The 16,291-nt window shown below is 41.0% G+C and overlaps 1 protein-coding gene across 2 annotated transcripts in view; it reads left to right on the top strand.

The window, feature by feature from the left end:
- The window catches only part of USP31 (ubiquitin specific peptidase 31), a 71,126-nt gene that overhangs the window by 37,034 nt on the left and 17,801 nt on the right, over positions 1-16,291 (top strand). For both annotated transcript variants that reach the window (XM_072836165.1, XM_072836166.1), the window contains exons 7-13: positions 3,387-3,564; positions 6,380-6,491; positions 7,077-7,171; positions 8,850-8,927; positions 9,661-9,790; positions 13,605-13,724; positions 16,010-16,235. In XM_072836165.1, coding sequence (XP_072692266.1) covers positions 3,387-3,564; positions 6,380-6,491; positions 7,077-7,171; positions 8,850-8,927; positions 9,661-9,790; positions 13,605-13,724; positions 16,010-16,235 — 939 coding nt within the window. The remainder of the gene's footprint in view (positions 1-3,386; positions 3,565-6,379; positions 6,492-7,076; positions 7,172-8,849; positions 8,928-9,660; positions 9,791-13,604; positions 13,725-16,009; positions 16,236-16,291) is intronic.

The raw sequence follows: 16,291 nt of genomic DNA, 5'->3' as shown, positions 1-16,291 counted from the left end.
GCCTTCCTCTTGTTCCATCATGTCTTCTGCTAATCTCTGACAGCAGCACATTGTGTGTACTTCTCTTGTCCTTCCACTACACTGTGAAATTCTTTGCGGTTGGGGCTATGTTTTGTTTTATCTTTTATACCCCAGCAGTTCAGTATAGTTCCTAATGCACAATAAGAGCCCAATTAATGTCCATTCAACTGAAAATTTGCCCAAATCCCTTTGTGCACCCCTGTTAGTGTGAAGAGTTAACACTTTCTGTTTTTGTTTTTTTTAAAAGAATTTGAGCTCTTTTTTTTTATTTTTTTTTTAAGATTTTATTTATTCATGAGAAAGGCAGAGACAAAGGCAGAGGGAGAAGCAAGCTCCATTCAGGGAGCCCGACGTGGGACTCGATCCCGGGTCTCCAGGGTCATGCCCTGGGCTAAAGGCAGCGCTAAACTGCTGAACCACCCGGGTTGCCCTAAGTTTCTGTTTTTAAGTGAATTTGGTGAGGTCCAAGGTTGTCATCTACCAACCAGAGAATGCCCCTGTCAGAAGACTGACCATACCACTTACTAAGTATTAGCCTCTGTTCTAAGCCTTGTAAATGAATTACTTGAGATTTATGATGCTGCTGCCTTCCCCACTTTACACATGAAGGAGCTAAGACTTGGGGAAGTTGAGTAACCATCCCAGTCATGCAGCTGGTAGTAAGTGGGTGTGCTTTTTGAACACAGAGCTTGATTTCTGTGCAGTTGAGTGGTACCCCCTCTTCTCATTAGGGACCCTCATCACTTTAGAACAGGTCTTACCAGCCTTCTGCAAAAGAGCTAGGAAATGAAGTCAGGTCGTTCATTGTCTCAAATTCAAAATCCTCTTATTTTTATTTTTTCATACCAAAGTTTAAAGTGACTGTGAAGTGAAATCTGTTCTTCCTTTTGTAATTTGTTTTTGGTGTTTTAGTTTAAAATTTTTTCTTCTCTCTAATAGCCTGATGAAGATTCCATTTTTTCTTTTTTCTAGTTTCTATATACTTTTTTTTTTTTAAACTCGAGTTCTTCTGAAATTTATTTTTATATTAATCACATACTGGTCATTTTAAATTGCTGTAATGCTGATGTCCTTAATAGGTTTGGCAAATCTCATATTGATGGATTTTTAGTTTATTGCCAAAATACTGCTATGAATACTTTTGGTTTTGTACAAGCCACTTTTTATTTTATTCTTCTTTTCTTATTGTTGTTCTTATTTGTGTGTTGTGCTTATTTTTTGTGTGTGTGTGGTGATGGTGGCAGTGGAGGGCTTTTTCTTCTTCCCTGCTGAGCAGGGAGCCTGATGTGGGGTTCCATCCCAGGACCCCAAGATCATGGACCCCAAGAGAATATAGCTGCAAGTTATATTAAGTTATATTAAGCTGGATGCTTAACTGACTGAGCCACCTAGGTGTACTGGAGGGCTATCTTCTTTTTTTTTATAAATTTATTTTTTATTGGTGTTCAATTTGCCAACATATAGACTAATACCCAGTGCTCATCCCATCAAGTGTCCCCCTCAGTGCCCGTCACCCAGTCACCCTTCCCCCCCATCCACCTCCCCTTCCACCACCCCTAGTTCGTTTCCCAGAGTTAGGAGTCTCTCATGTTCTGTCTCCCTCCCTGATATTTCTGGAGGGCTATCTTCTATTTATAAGTTGGAGTATGATTTCCTTTAAACTTTGGTATGAGTTTAAAGGACTTTTAAGATCTGCTTTCTTAGCAACATTCAAATATACAATACAGTATTATTAATAACTATAGTCACTATGTTGTGCATTACATCTCATTACTTATTTTATTAGCTGGAAGTTCGAACTTTTTGATCCCCTTTCATTGATTTTGCTGACACTCTACCCTCCTGCAACCACTAATCTGTTTTCTGTCTATGTGAGCTTGGTTTTGTTCTTAAATTCCACATATAAGTGAGATCATACAGTATTTGTCTTTCTCTGTCTGAATTCTTTCACTTAGCATAAGGCCCTCAGGGTCCATCCATGTTGTTGCAAATGGCAAGATTTCGTTCTTTTTTTTATGGCTGAATAGTATTCTATCGAAATGAACAATTGTTTAATAAAGCACTTACTGAGTTTCTACTAAGTACAGGGCATTGTACTAGGTGCTGAATTGCTGAGTAGTAGCTCTGATTGATAGCACTGCTTTCAGGCATTTCTGAAGACCTGATTTTCAACAGCCTGTTTCATGCCCACCAATCATATATTTTTGTTCACTTTAAATGTAGGTCCATCCAGTGTGGTTGGTTTTATTAAGGGTGACATGCCCTATAATGACTATGAATCTAGTAAGTGTGGTTTATCTTTTGTTTCTAAAGTCTGGCTCTTTAGGGAGAAAAAACTACAGTTAGAATATTGAAGATCATTCCACATTTACTAGTCTTATTTTTTTTTTAATTTATTTAGTTGCTGGTTGTATGGTCTCACCCTAAATTTGTCTTGGTGAATCATCTCTGCAAACTTGCTCTTCTAAAACTGTATCCAATATTCACTCAAGTGAAGAGTTTTGTTTTTTTTTTTTAAAGATTTATTTATTTGAGAGAGAGAGAGAGAGAGTGTGTGTGAGTACGGGAAAGAGGCAGAGGGAGACAGACCGAGAATCCTCAAGCAGACTCCCCACCAAATGTGGATCCCAGGACCCCGAGATTATGACCTAAACTGAAATTAAGAGTCATATGCTCAATTGACTGAGCCACCTCAGTGCCCTCAAGTGAACAGTTTTAAATTTCAGTTTTCAAGACCTAAAGCTAATTTAAAGGAAACGATGATGCTTAAATTATTTTAATGGTGGGTGCCTAGGTGGCTCAGTTGGTTAAGCCTCTGACTCTTGATCTCAGCTTAGGTCTTGATCTCAGGATTGTGAGTTTAGGCCCCACTTGGGCTCCACGCTGGATGTGGAGTCTACTTGAAAATGAAATTAAAAAAAAGTTGTGGTTTTTTTAAAAAGATTTATTTATTTATTTATTTATTTATTTATTTATTCATTCATTCATTCATTCATTCATTCATTCATTTATTTATTTATGATAGAGAGAGAGAGAGAGACAGAGAGAGGCAGAGACACAGGCAGAGGGAGAAGCAGGCTCCATGCTGAGAGCCCGACGTGGGACTCGATCCCGGGACTCCAGGATGGTACCCTGGGCCAACCGCAGGCACTAAACTGCTGAGCCACCCAGGGATCCCCAGAAAAAGTTGTTTTAATGGCTAGATGCATTATCTCAAAGTAGATCATTTGGTTTCTTTTTTGATTATAGTTTAAATTACATGATGCAACTTCTTAATTTCTCTTTTGGGTAAATTTTTTGTAATGAATGACAAAAAGAATTTTGAATTCTTGAATAAGTTGTTTTTTATTTTTTTATTTTTCCAGGAATCCACTTAAACAACAATCTAAACCACTTGAAATTTGGATTGGATCATCATCGACTGTCTTCTACACAAGCATTAGCAAAGCAAGGGAAAACAGACTTGCCCCCAACAAGAGCAGGAGGCGACAAGATTGTTCTATTAGTGTGTAACCGAGCCTGCACTGGGCAACAAGGGAAGAGGTAAAAACCAGATTACCAATAAGTGCTGAAACTGTAAAAGTCTAATATTTTCAAACATTTAAAAATGTGGGCACGAAAACCCCTTACTTTTATTAATTTTTGATTCTGATATTTAGAAAAAGTATACGTATAAGTTGACCTGATTTGAGGAGTTGAGAAGGGGAGAATATAAAATTAGAATGATAGAATCTGAATTAGAAAGGCTTTTCAAGCTCATCTAGTTGTTAAAGGCTCGATGGATGTATTTATTTTTAGTTTTTTAGTTCAGGTTCCTCGTGGGGCCTTCAGGCCTATATCCAGCTACTTTCTTAACAGCTTTTTTTTTTTTTTTTTTTTTAATTCTTAACATATCTTGTTGGATGGTACATGCACCTCAGTCTTATGTTCCAAACTGAACAGACTCTCATTCCCTGTAAATCTGGTCTTCCAGTATTTCCTCTCTCAGCAAATGGCACCACTATTCATTCAGCTGCTTAAGTCAGAAATTTGGGAGTCGCATATCTCTCTCAAGTCTGTTTCCTGCTAAGAATTGTTGGGACTTTTAGACTGTGTTTTATTTTATTTTTTTTTTATTTTTTTATTTTTTTAGACTGTGTTTTAAAGCAGCCCTATCACAATAGTAATGTAACCTGAGTAATCACGAGATATGGGTATGTTTCAGGGACAAAGGACTCTGTTTCTCCTGTTTGTCAGGGTAACATTTTATTATCCTTTTCAAATGTTGATTTGAGATAACTTCCTCATTTAATAATGGTTAAATAACATAAGTGCAAAATGTGTTGATTTGTATATTTATGATATTTGTTAACCAATACTTGGGTGTTTACAGTGTCAGGCACTATTCCAACACTGGGGATAGAGCTGTGAAGGAGACAGGCTGTGTTCTTGTGGAGCTTAGACAGACTGGCCGTATACAAGTGTCTTTACTGGTGTGATAGAGTGTGCTGGTCAGGGGTGTAGCCAGGCTGCACCAAAGAGGGGGATGGGGAAATCCACCCGAGGAAGTAGCATACCTCTGAGGAGACAGTGTGAGTGATGGGAACCTCTGGGGAAAAGGATCTGTACTGAGACAACATGAGTACAAAGACCCTAAGACTAAGAGGAGCTTGGCATGTTTAAAAGGGGGCAGAAAGAAAGGCAGCTCAGCGCATTGATAAAAACTAAAGAACTGGGCAGCCCCGGTGGTGCAGCGGTTTAGCGCCGCCTGCAGTCCAGGGCGTGATCCTGGAGACCATGGATCGAGTCCCATGTTGGGCTCTGTATGAAGCCTGCTTCTTCCTCTGCCTGTGTCTCTGCCTCCCTCTCTCTCTGTCTCTATGAATAAATAAATAAATAAAATCTTTAAAAAAACAAAAAACAAAAAAACAAACTAAAAAACTTGTGGAGTCCCTTTTGTGATGCCCTTCTCTTACAAGTGAAGACATGACCGTGTGAAAAACAGGAGTGGCTGATTTATACACACTTGTAATTTCTTTCACATCACAGTACTGTATGTGGAGGGCTGCTACGTGTGGAAGACCTGCCGTGTATGGAGGACTGTTGTGTGTACGGAGGCTGTTAGAAACAGCTCTCCTGGTCTGAGAGCCCCTGTTTCAGCCTGAGTCAGGGTTTCAAACTCTTGGCTTGTTCATTCATTCATTAAGCATTTATTGATTTCTAGGCATTGGCTCTTTGGGTTACTGTGATAAATAAATCACAGTTCCTGCTATCAGATAACTCTGTCTACTGGTAGAGGCAGGAAGATAGAGGGTACTTGTAGCACCATGGCCCAGATAGCCCAAGGAATAAATCAATAGGGTGCTTCCTGGAGAAGAATCCCTCCGCAGGGTCTTGATGTGGTGAAGGGGAGATAGCCTAGAGGCAGGGCGGGAGGGAGTTGGCTGCACAGAGAGTGGGTAGGACACATGTAAGGCACAAAGAGTAGGTCTGAACAGCCTGGCTGCATATCACAACCACTTCTGATGGTGGGGTTCCTCAGCAAATCTCAGTGCTCCCGCCACATACCACTGTGATTACAACAGAATCTTGGAGGGCTGCACTTGGGCGTCATGGTTTTTGTTGTTGTTTTAAGATTGTATTTATTTATTCATGAGAGACACAGAAAGAGAGAGGCAGACACATAAGCAGAGGGAGAAGCAGGCTTCCTGTGGGGAACCCAATGCGGGACTCAATTCTGGGCCCCCGGGATCATGCCCTGAGCCAAAGGCAGGCACTCAACCACTGAGCCGCCCAGGTGCCCTTGGACATCTTGGTGTTTTAAAGCTGCCTTGGTAATCTTCGTGTACAGCCAGAGCAGAGAACTGTGGCCCTGCCTCTGATTCTCTAACTCCTGGGGGCCTAGCATAGGCAGGAGCCTCATGGCTTCTACCCTAGGCTGGCAGCTGACTTTTACTGTGACTTGCTTGCCAGTGCCTTCCTTGTCAGACTACCAGGGTAATGCTGTCTTGCATGTCAGACCTTCCAGCCCTGTCTATTCCTCTAGCACCCAACCCGTTCTTTGTAGACCCATACTGTTTGCTAGACTATATCCACTTCTGTCTTCTTTCCTCACTGTATTCATTGATCCTGTCCTCTTGCTATGTAGTATCCCCAGTCGCCATTTTAGCACATGAACTATTAAATTTCATTTAGCAATCTAAGCTTCTCTTCTGACTTTTTCATCCACTTATGAAAATAACTATTAAATTTCCTATTTTGAGAACCATCCTAAACCCAATAATGTAGTTGTTCCATTTTAAGAAATCATAAATAAAAAATTACAGCATTAAAGGGATGGCCGTACTTTTAAGGTGATTGCAATATTTATCTGTGTTAGGTTTGGACTGCCTTTTGTTCTGCACTTAGAGAAGACAATAGCATGGGACCTTCTGCAGAAGGAAATCTTGGAGAAGATGAAGTATTTCTTGAGGCCCACAGTTTGCATTCAGGTGGGTAAGCGTTTTGACACTCTAGCATAGCATGGGTGCATACCCAGTGAAGGAACAGTCACTGTGATGAAATTTGAATTTTGGACCCCTGTGCTTAGGGAAGACTAGGCATGGATTTGGGATGTTGAGGAGCCCTGGTGGAAAGCTGTTTGATAAAATCAGCTGTGTTCAGATTTTCAAGACTAAGGACTTAATTCCTCATTTTCTGGCCATTGCAAGAATTTCCTTGAACTGCTAGGTATTTCTTTGTAATACATATTTATTGTTAAAGATTAGCACATGATTAGCTGTGTATTTTCAAAATTAGGATTACTATATTAAGATATCCTTAAGATAACTTAAGACTTATATTAAGTTAATGTTCAGCCTAAAGCAGCATATTACTTGTCCTGTATAACATATTTGATATGTGAGTTGCACTTAGGTAAATCATCTTTAAAGTGTATAATAGTGGCTCAGCAACGTAACAGAACATCAGAAGTTTTGCAAAACCATTTGCTGTCCTTCTGTTTTGGAAAAGCCACTGTGGCGCACATGGCCTTGAAGAGAAACTCAGCCACATTTTCCTTTATTGTTTGATTGCAGGTGTGTCCATTCAGTTTGCGTGTTGTCAGTGTTGTGGGGATAACATACTTGCTGCCCCAGGAGGAGCAGCCGCTGTGCCACCCAACAGTAGAAAGGTAAAAATCAGTAACTCACCTTCCAGAATTTTATTTATGCTCCTGTGTATTTTCTAGTGATGTCTGGTATAATTTTCACCTAAGTGTGGTAGGCTCCTTAGGCTTGTTTAGATGTACTTATTTTACTTTTCATTCATATTTGAATATGATATTACGATCTTTTTTTTAAAATCAGAAAAGCCTGGAGTACCCCTGTCAGGAAAGCAAATTAATGCATTTCCCAGGACTACAGATAAATTACACTTCCATATTTAATCAAGATGGAAGTTTTCCAAAGTAGAGTTCTCATCATGCAACTTTCCTCCTGGAAATCTTAAATGGTAACCTGTGGCCTAAAAGATAAAACCCAGACTTCCACGGTCTATGAAGCTCTACACAGTTTGAACCCTGCTTGCTTCCCATTTGTCAGGTCCCGCTCTTCTTCTCTAAACCTTCAGCAGCATCAGAGCATGAGGATTGTTGGAATGTGTGGCACAGCTTTGTGTGTGTGGCACAGCTTTTTGTGTGTGGCACAGCTTTTTGTGTGTGGCACAGCTTTGTGTGTGTGGCACAGCTTTTTGTGTGTGGCACAGCTTTCCTTTGCACATGTGGTGTCATTTGTTGATCATTCTGTCCCTCCTGTCCCTCAGTAGACAGTCACTTCACTCTGCTACCTCTGTGCTTTCTACATGCTTCTGACACCCTACTGTATTAATAAAACAATACAAATGTGTGTGTATATATACACAATACATATATGGATACATAAATACAAAAGCTCACATTGTTTTTATTATAATTTGTAACAAATATTATAGTTTCTTCATTTTAGGATTCCAAAATATATATATACATACATACACATATAACCTGGTTCTGTTTGAAAGAAGTTTAAGTTTGGTTTTAGAGATGAGTTTTTTGTTTTTTGTTTTAAGATTTTATTTATTTATTCATGAGAGACACAGAGAGAGAGGCAGAAACACAGGCAGAGGGAGAAGCAGGCTCCATGGAGGGAGTCTGATGTGGGACTCGATCCTGGGTCTCCAGGATCAGGCCCTGGGCTGAAGACAGCACTAAACCACTGAGCCACCAGGGCTACCCGAGACAAGAGTTAAGAGATTAGGTTATCCAGAATACTGCAAAGCATAACAAATTCTAGATGGGTAATTAATATTGACTAGTAATGCTGAAGAGTTTCTCAGAAGATGGCGATAAGACAGGGAGCTTAGGGGGAGGGCTTTATAAAGGACAGAGATGGAACCTTACAGGAAGGTCAGTTTAGATTGGCGTGGGCACAGTCCAAGGGCCAGGCATGGTTTACAGGAGAGGAGAAATGCAGGAGCAGACTTTGTTCCCAGAGGAACTATCATCCGGTTTCTATTTGGGTTGGTGAGAAATGAGACAAAAAGTTGGAAAGGTCATAAAGAACATCTAAAAGTGATTGTGCACAGCCTTATAACATGTGGCTGATTTTTTCTAATCTATTTCTATACCGGACATTTTAATTTAAGGATTTTTTTGTCCAATTGTAACCTAGTTATTCTAAATATGAGATCATTACAGTCTCTCCAGAAACCTTTCCTGATGAGGAACAATGATGAAGATTTTCAGTAATCCTGTTATGATATCAAATTGCAGGTAATCATGTAAGTAAAATTTATTTAGAACATAATATGTCACTTCCCTCTCCATCCTCTAGGGCATTAAAATCTTGTGGACCAGGTGGCACTGCACATGTGAAGTTAGTGGTAGAATGGGACAAGGAAACAAAAGACTTGTGAGTATTTTTTTATTTAGTGCTTATAGAATCATTGTTTTAATTATCATTTTAATAGCATCCCTTTGATCTTTCAGATTAGCTGAAACAAATCTCTCTTTAAGTATCCAAATGAGTTGCTAATCTTTTATTTAACTGGTTATTTCTTTCCTATACTTTCTGTTGTCCGGATCTCAAAGACCTCAAAACATTTGTTTGCTGCTATCAGAGCTATTTACTTATCCTTGTACAGGGCCAATTACTTTTTTTTTAGAGAGGAAACTGGGAGAGAGGGAGAGAGAGAGAATCTTAAGCAGGCTCCACACTGGGTGGAGGGCTTGATCTCATGACTTGAGATCATGACCTAAACTGAAATCAAGAGTTGGATACTTAACCAACTGAGCCACCCAGGCACCCCTTTGATTTTTATTGTAGGCCTATTAACTCTAGTAAATTACACCAAATGCATATACCCTTATATACAAAGGACAAGGATCTATGAATTAACAGTTCATGGCCAAGCCCATGAAAGAAATAATAAAGTTATTTCTTGAAAATAACTTTACAGATACGGAACTTTTCAAGCGTATTTTGGAACACAGAATAGTTGCATGACCAGCTGAATAACCTGTTGGTGTCATTACACATTGGTTCTTTTTGGTTTATAAATTTATAGTCACATTGTAAAGCTGCAGTTTTTGGGTCAGTTTTGCAAGACATTCTCTGATGAATACCTGCCTTCCCCCCATTGCAGCTTATTTGTAAATACTGAAGATGAGTATATTCCTGATGCAGAAAGTGTCCGTCTGCAGAGGGAGCGTCATCATCAGCCTCAGACTTGCACTTTATCCCAGTGTTTCCAGCTCTACACCAAAGAGGAGCGGGTAAGAGCCCGGCAGCACTTCTTGGGTGGTGAGGGTAGCAGGGAGGGAACTGTGGTAGGATGATACCAGAGAAGCAAATTATGCCCCAGAAAAGTCCCCAGACATACTATACTCCTGTAAGTTCTGCACACATAATGGGCACCTAAGTGCTGTCCTTTTTAGGACTTTAACATAAAGTCATTTAGATTATTAGAAAACCTTGATTGAAATGCTCTAGAAGTAAACCTTTGTAATTTTTTTCTTTTCTTTTTAACAACACTTTTTTTGTTGTTGTTTCGATTTGGAGATTTTAAATCATTTGCCTTAGTAACCAGAGTAGTGATTCTTAATTTTTTGGTACTAAGAACATAAGTACCAGGACCTATTTAAATTTAAACTTAAATTAATTAAATTAATTAAAATTAAAAGTTCAGTTCCTTAGCTGCTTTAGTCACATTTGGAGTGCTCAGTGCAGGTATACATAGAAAATTCTATCAGACAGCATGGTTTGGACCACTTAGCACAGTGCTTTGCAGATAGTAGGGACTCCGTAAGTATTTGAATGGAAGAATGGACAGATACATGGATGAATAAGTCTTTGTGGATGGGATCAAGGCCTGTGTAGTTTTTAAAACTTTCCAAGTTCATACACCTTGAGCAGCCTTGACTAGAGCACCTGGGTGTTCAGCTAATCTTGAGTTCATGTTTAGGATCATAATTTTGACCACTAATTGTTACTGCGCACACTTGTATGTAGTGAACCCTGCAATTTCAGGGTTGGAGGGGACTTTAAAACTCCTTTTTTCTAATGGTTGAGTTCTTCTATCAGATTCCAAATAGGTGATTGTCCAGCCACTGTTTGAATACCTTAGTTATGAGGCATTAGTCTCTATTCGAGACACACCATTTCATCTCTGGATATCTCTAATGGTCACTGAGGCTGCCCTTCGTGAAATATGCCCGAGGCTACTACAACCAACAGGTGTTCTCTCTCCTGAGTTCGTTAAGGATTCTTGAGGACTAGTCTTTTTTTTTTTTTTTTTTTTTTTGAGTACAAGTCTTAATTGTCTTCCACTTGTCTACCCTTTAAATATTTGAAAATACTTTTAATAGAGTCCTTTTCCCCCAAGCTGTTCATAGCTAGTTCCTTTAATAATAGTTTTTCATAAGATCTTTTTTTTTTTTTTTCCCAGTTTGGGGCCTAATTATAAAATAGTTAGTTGACTTTAAAACAGGTTGATGGCAGACTCTGTGTGGTACCTTGTCCTATTTTGGGCTTTTTTTTTTGGTTGAGGAGGGGATGTTTGAGAATGTTACAAAGCTTAAAACTGAGCAGATCTACTAGATGACAATATTTGTATTCCACAAAACATCTCACTGATTTAGAAGGATGAGTTCAAGCTGGCAAGATATATTTTAGTAGGGATTCATTTATTCAGTAAATGTTCACTGAGTTTATACTATGCGCTCGGTGCTACCCATGGTACTGCAGATATAACAGGGACCAAGCCAGGCAGTGTTTCTGCTTTTGGGCTGATTATAGTCTAGTGGGGATAAATAAGTAAATCAAGGAAGGAACCTACTGTGGTTGAGAAACAGGAGTGAGGCCAATGTGGCTGGAACACAGGGATAAGGGAGAGAGTTGTGACAGTCTGTCCTGGTTATAAAATAACCCTAGCATCTATAAGCAGTGCCTGGCACAGAGAAAGCATTCAGTAAGTACATATTAGAATGAATGAATGTGTATTACTTGGGTAGTAGAGGTATGGAGGAGGGATTTAGGGAGTTAGGGATTTAGCCGCAGACCATAAGATGGTTAACTTTGAGTTTAGTTATCTGCAAGCTCAGTATTGATCTGCAGTGTCATGTGTCAGCCACTATCAGCTGCTGCCTTAAGGATGCTTTAAAACAGGTCCAGAATTCAGATGGTGATAGCACTGCTCTTTTCATTACCTAAGTGTTCATGGTTAAGAGACTGACAAACCGGGGCATGAGACAGTGGCTAGGGGATGGTGCATCTGGAAACCATAACATGCTGAATTGACAGAGGAGGCCTTAAGTAGAGATCTGATAGCTATTTTTAGGCACTTTAAGGACTGTCTGTGGATGAGGGATTGGACTTAATTCTATCTAAAAAGCAGAACTTAAGGATTGAAAATTACAGGGAGAATGAATTTGTCTTAATATGAGGAAGAACTCTGACAGACCTTCTGAAAACGAAATAGCTGCCTACTGAGACAGCCGCCTTTTGTTTGCTAGGCAGTTAGCTAGACCAGTGTTGCTCCAAGTATGGTCTGCAGGTCTAGGAGCTCTTTGTAGCACCTTACAGTGTGATAATACAGAAATGAGAGATGTTTTAAAAACTGCTATAGCTGTTAGACATTGTCAGGACATTCTCATTGTATCTTATAAAAGTATCTGTATTGGAAATTAAAACAAATAACAACCTGGCCCTTTACCACAAGCCTTGGGCTGCATGGCCACATAGGGAGACTATAAATATGTCACCCAGAGGTGCAGCGTAACAGTGTAGGTCCCTGCCAGTCTAAGTGTCTGAGTCATTTCCACCCACCCAAACTTGTTTTTCTCCCCATATTTCTTACAAACATGATTGGATCTCCCTGTATGAAAAAAAAATCCCCTCAGTTCTGCTTTCCTTTCCAATGAGCCATGCCTGCCTTTCTCCTCCTCCTTTCTGCCTCATTCCCCTTTAGGGGTTTCAGCTCCTTCCTTCCCACCATCTCACTTGCACTTCTGACACTGCTCTCTGAAATTCTCGGTGGCCCCTGGTTTGCTCGCTTCTGTGGCCTTTGCTCCGTCTGCATTTGACCTCTCTAGGATCTTGCCATTGTCTCTCCTTGGTGTGCATAAAAGGGAATGCTTCTGGTTTGCCTGTTTTTCTGACTATGCATCCTCAGACTCTGGTGGTTTCTCAGCTTTAGTATTTCTTTTTGAAAGAGGCATTCCTCAAGATTCTGTTCTTGACTTCTGTCTGTTCCATCTCAGTGGGCATTGATTGTCATCCATACCATGGTTTCCTTACTTCATCATGTTCATGGTCCCAGATCTGATACCTCTTCTAAACTCCAGAGGAGATTTAAATCTCTCACCAGACATGCCTCATGGGCACCTCTAACTGAATATGTCCCCATCCTGAAGAGGTGACATGTGGACCTGAAGCCTCAGATTAATGTTCAGAAAGACCTTATTGATAGCAGGAGTAGAGAGGATTGATTGGAGTCGTTCAGTGCTTGGGAGAGAGAGATCAGTTAGGAGACTCGCAGAAGTCCAGGTAAGAGCCTGGGTGAGGACTTTGAGTGAAGGCCATGTTAGTGGGAATGGAGTAGAGGAGACAGGTGTGAGACATGGCAGAGACAATTACTTTGGGTAGATGTGGGGCAGGAGGAAGAGGGAAGGGTTTGAGGGTTTGCAATACCCGCCCTCTGCTCCTGCCGCTGGTGCTGCTTTTAGTGGGTGGCAGAGGTGGTTGCAAATGTAGGACATAGAAGAAGAGGAAGAGGAAGTATATTGATGGAAAGGCAACAGGTTCAGTTCAGGAGTTTGTGGAATTTGAGGTTCTTCTGTAACATTGAACATCCTCTGTATAATATTGGCCTGTTAGTCATCCCTTTTTGAGGGAGAATTTATTCAGCTCTGGCCAAGTGCCTCTTGTGATTGTGTTTTTCCATTGACTCCCCCATCAAATGTGGTTTCCAGAGAGATTCTGAGTTGTACCATGCCCTGAGCAAGAAATGAGTGCCGTGGTCTCCTATAAAAAAAAAGTCTTGCCTTAAGTGGAGCTTAATGGAAGTCATTTCATGCTCCTTGTTTTCAGCTTGCCCCAGATGATGCCTGGCGTTGCCCACACTGTAAGCAGCTGCAGCAGGGGAGCATTACGTTAAGCCTCTGGACTCTGCCTGATGTGCTTATTATACATCTAAAGAGATTTCGACAGGTAGGTAAACCCTCCGTCATGGCAAGAAAAGCTATGACCAAGTTTCTTACGCCCCTACCAGTGGACTGCATAGGGATTCTTTGGCTGTCCCTCTTTGGTCTGGTGGTCCTGTTCATGTTGTTACAGACACATCTGTCTCAGTGTTTGGGGACATGTTTTGATCTTACCCAGAGCAAAATGTGAACATTCTGTGACCCTTTAAATTCTAAACATTTTAGTTCATCCTGCAGATATTTTACTGTGTTCTTGAGGACTTGCTTTAGATTTATAAATGTTGTGTTTTAGATTTACAAATGTTATGCTTTAAATTTTGCTAAGTGTACTTTGGGATTTAAAAAAACAAACATACAAATGTAGAGCTCCTTTCTGGGGGTGGGTAGAATTCTCTTTGTACCTAAAGTAATAATGGGTGTCATCCTGCTCCCCAGGAGCTGTCATGTAGTTGGGAAGATGAGTCATAAATGTATACAAAGAAAATCTGCTTTGAGTTGTATTACTCTTGAGTCAGTTTTTCCCAAAAAGGCTGTCTATTCCCTAAAGTTAGGAATGTCCTGGGCAGACCCCATTGTAAGAGAGGTAAATAGGAGGTAAATGTTTAAGAAGTCTGAGGCCTGGCTTTTAGGTTTGTATCTGAAAGATTAGGATTGGGCATCTCCCAGGTGAGTTGGACGCAGGGCCATGTACACAGTGGCAGAGGGAACGATGTGTGCAAGGAGATAGCATGTGCCAAAGACTGAGCAGGCCAGTTTGGCTAGACTTCTGGAGGGTGGGGAAGGTGTGAGTTAAGGTAGAAGGGCTGCTTAGGGACTGGCTGTCCAAGCAGAACCTTTTGGGCAGAGTGGGATTCTGATAAAGGATTACAAGCAGAGAAGCAACATGACCAAATTTTTTATTTGAAGAGACCATTCTGGCTGCTGTATGGAAAATGTGAGGCTGCACAAATGAAGCTAGGGAGATCTGAAGGGAGCCATGGCAACCATCCAAGGGAGGATGCTGATGGCTTGTATGAAGCTGTGGCAGTAGATAAGACCCGAATAGATTGAGCAGATGTTTAGGACTTGCTGATGAAGTGGAGGTATCTGGGATGACACGCCCAGGATCCCTAGGGCTGGGCTTTCACTCAAAGGTTTGGGGGTCTGGCTCCTATAATGGTGGAGTATCCCAACTGCATGCATCCCTTGGGATCTGCAGGTAGAGAGTTGGTGAGGTTCAGAGCCCTGCCTTCAGCCTTCTCTGGCCCCTTCGACACACGCACACTAACTTCCTTTGCTTTCTGTTTTTTTTTGAAGGCAGTCACTTTTGACTTCTCTCTGGACCCTCCCCAATTATCTCTTCAGTTCAGTTGTGCCTCTGCAGTGCCTCCTGAGTGTGCCCCCTTCTCCTCATTATTGCTGCCAGTGTGCCACTTCAGATTTGTGATACTTTCCAGCTGGTTGCAGTTGCATTGTCTTCTACTTGATTTCTTAACCTAAGCTGCTCCTCCCTTAGTGTCATGCCCTGCACACTGCTTACACAGCCCTAATGACGTCCCCTCCCTCAAGCCTTAGCGCTTGACTGCAAAGTAAGGTCCAGATTCTTTAGTCTGACCTTCATGACAGTCCAGGGCTCATCCTGCCTTTCTTTTATAAACATTTTCCTTCTTTTAATAGATTCACAGCTCTTGAGGTGGGTGTTTATCCATGCCTGGTTAATTTCTTAAAGCTTCCTCAGACACAGGAAGCATTCAGAAGACAGCTATTGAGCTGACGGATTTCAGGATTTCCCGGTGGCCTTAATGGAAAATACAGATTACCCAAGATTATCAGCTAAATAAATATATTAAGTCAGTTTAAGCATTAACATGCTTGTTGGAAGAGATGGAGAGGAAAGGAGTGCAGTGCTTATCCAGTGGCTACTCTATGCCAGCAGTGTGCTTCATCTCTCACATACATGATTACTCCATTACTTTTCATGCCTCTGTGACAGAGGTATTAGGATGAACTGCCTGATACTGACAATTTTGTATGTCAAAAACCTAAAACTCCTCTATCAGATAAGGAGACTCAAAGAAGTTCATCACCCCTTACATGTAGGTCATTGCTTGTTCTATTTTTAGTGCTGTTATAACCTGTTCCTCCAGATAGTTAAAGCTTTTAATGTGTTTCCCTATTTTGTATGTATCTTGGGAAACCTCAGATCGGTAACTAAAACCACTCTTGCTGATAGGGTCCACATTCCACACACAACTGATCTGCCATCCACTTGCATGAAAATATCATCAGAACTTGTTTTTCTTCTTGCAACAGGAAGGAGACAGGCGTATGAAACTTCAGAACATGGTCAAGTTCCCCTTGACTGGCCTGGACATGACACCTCATGTGGTTAAGAGAAGTCAGAGCAGCTGGAGCTTGCCATCCCATTGGTCTCCGTGGAGACGGCCCTATGGACTCGGGAGGGACCCTGAGGACTACGTCTATGACCTGTATGCTGTGTGCAATCATCATGGCACCATGCAAGGGGGGCACTACACAGGTCTGCAGTGCGAGGGGCCGGGTGTCTATGCTGACCCTTCCTTCACACATGTTTTG

The sequence above is a fragment of the Canis lupus genome, chromosome 8 (genome assembly GCF_048164855.1).
Source record: "Canis lupus baileyi chromosome 8, mCanLup2.hap1, whole genome shotgun sequence".
Classification (NCBI taxonomy): Eukaryota; Metazoa; Chordata; class Mammalia; order Carnivora; family Canidae; genus Canis; species Canis lupus.
Note: the sequence above shows the minus strand (reverse complement) of the source record. Positions and strands in the feature narration are given on the sequence as shown.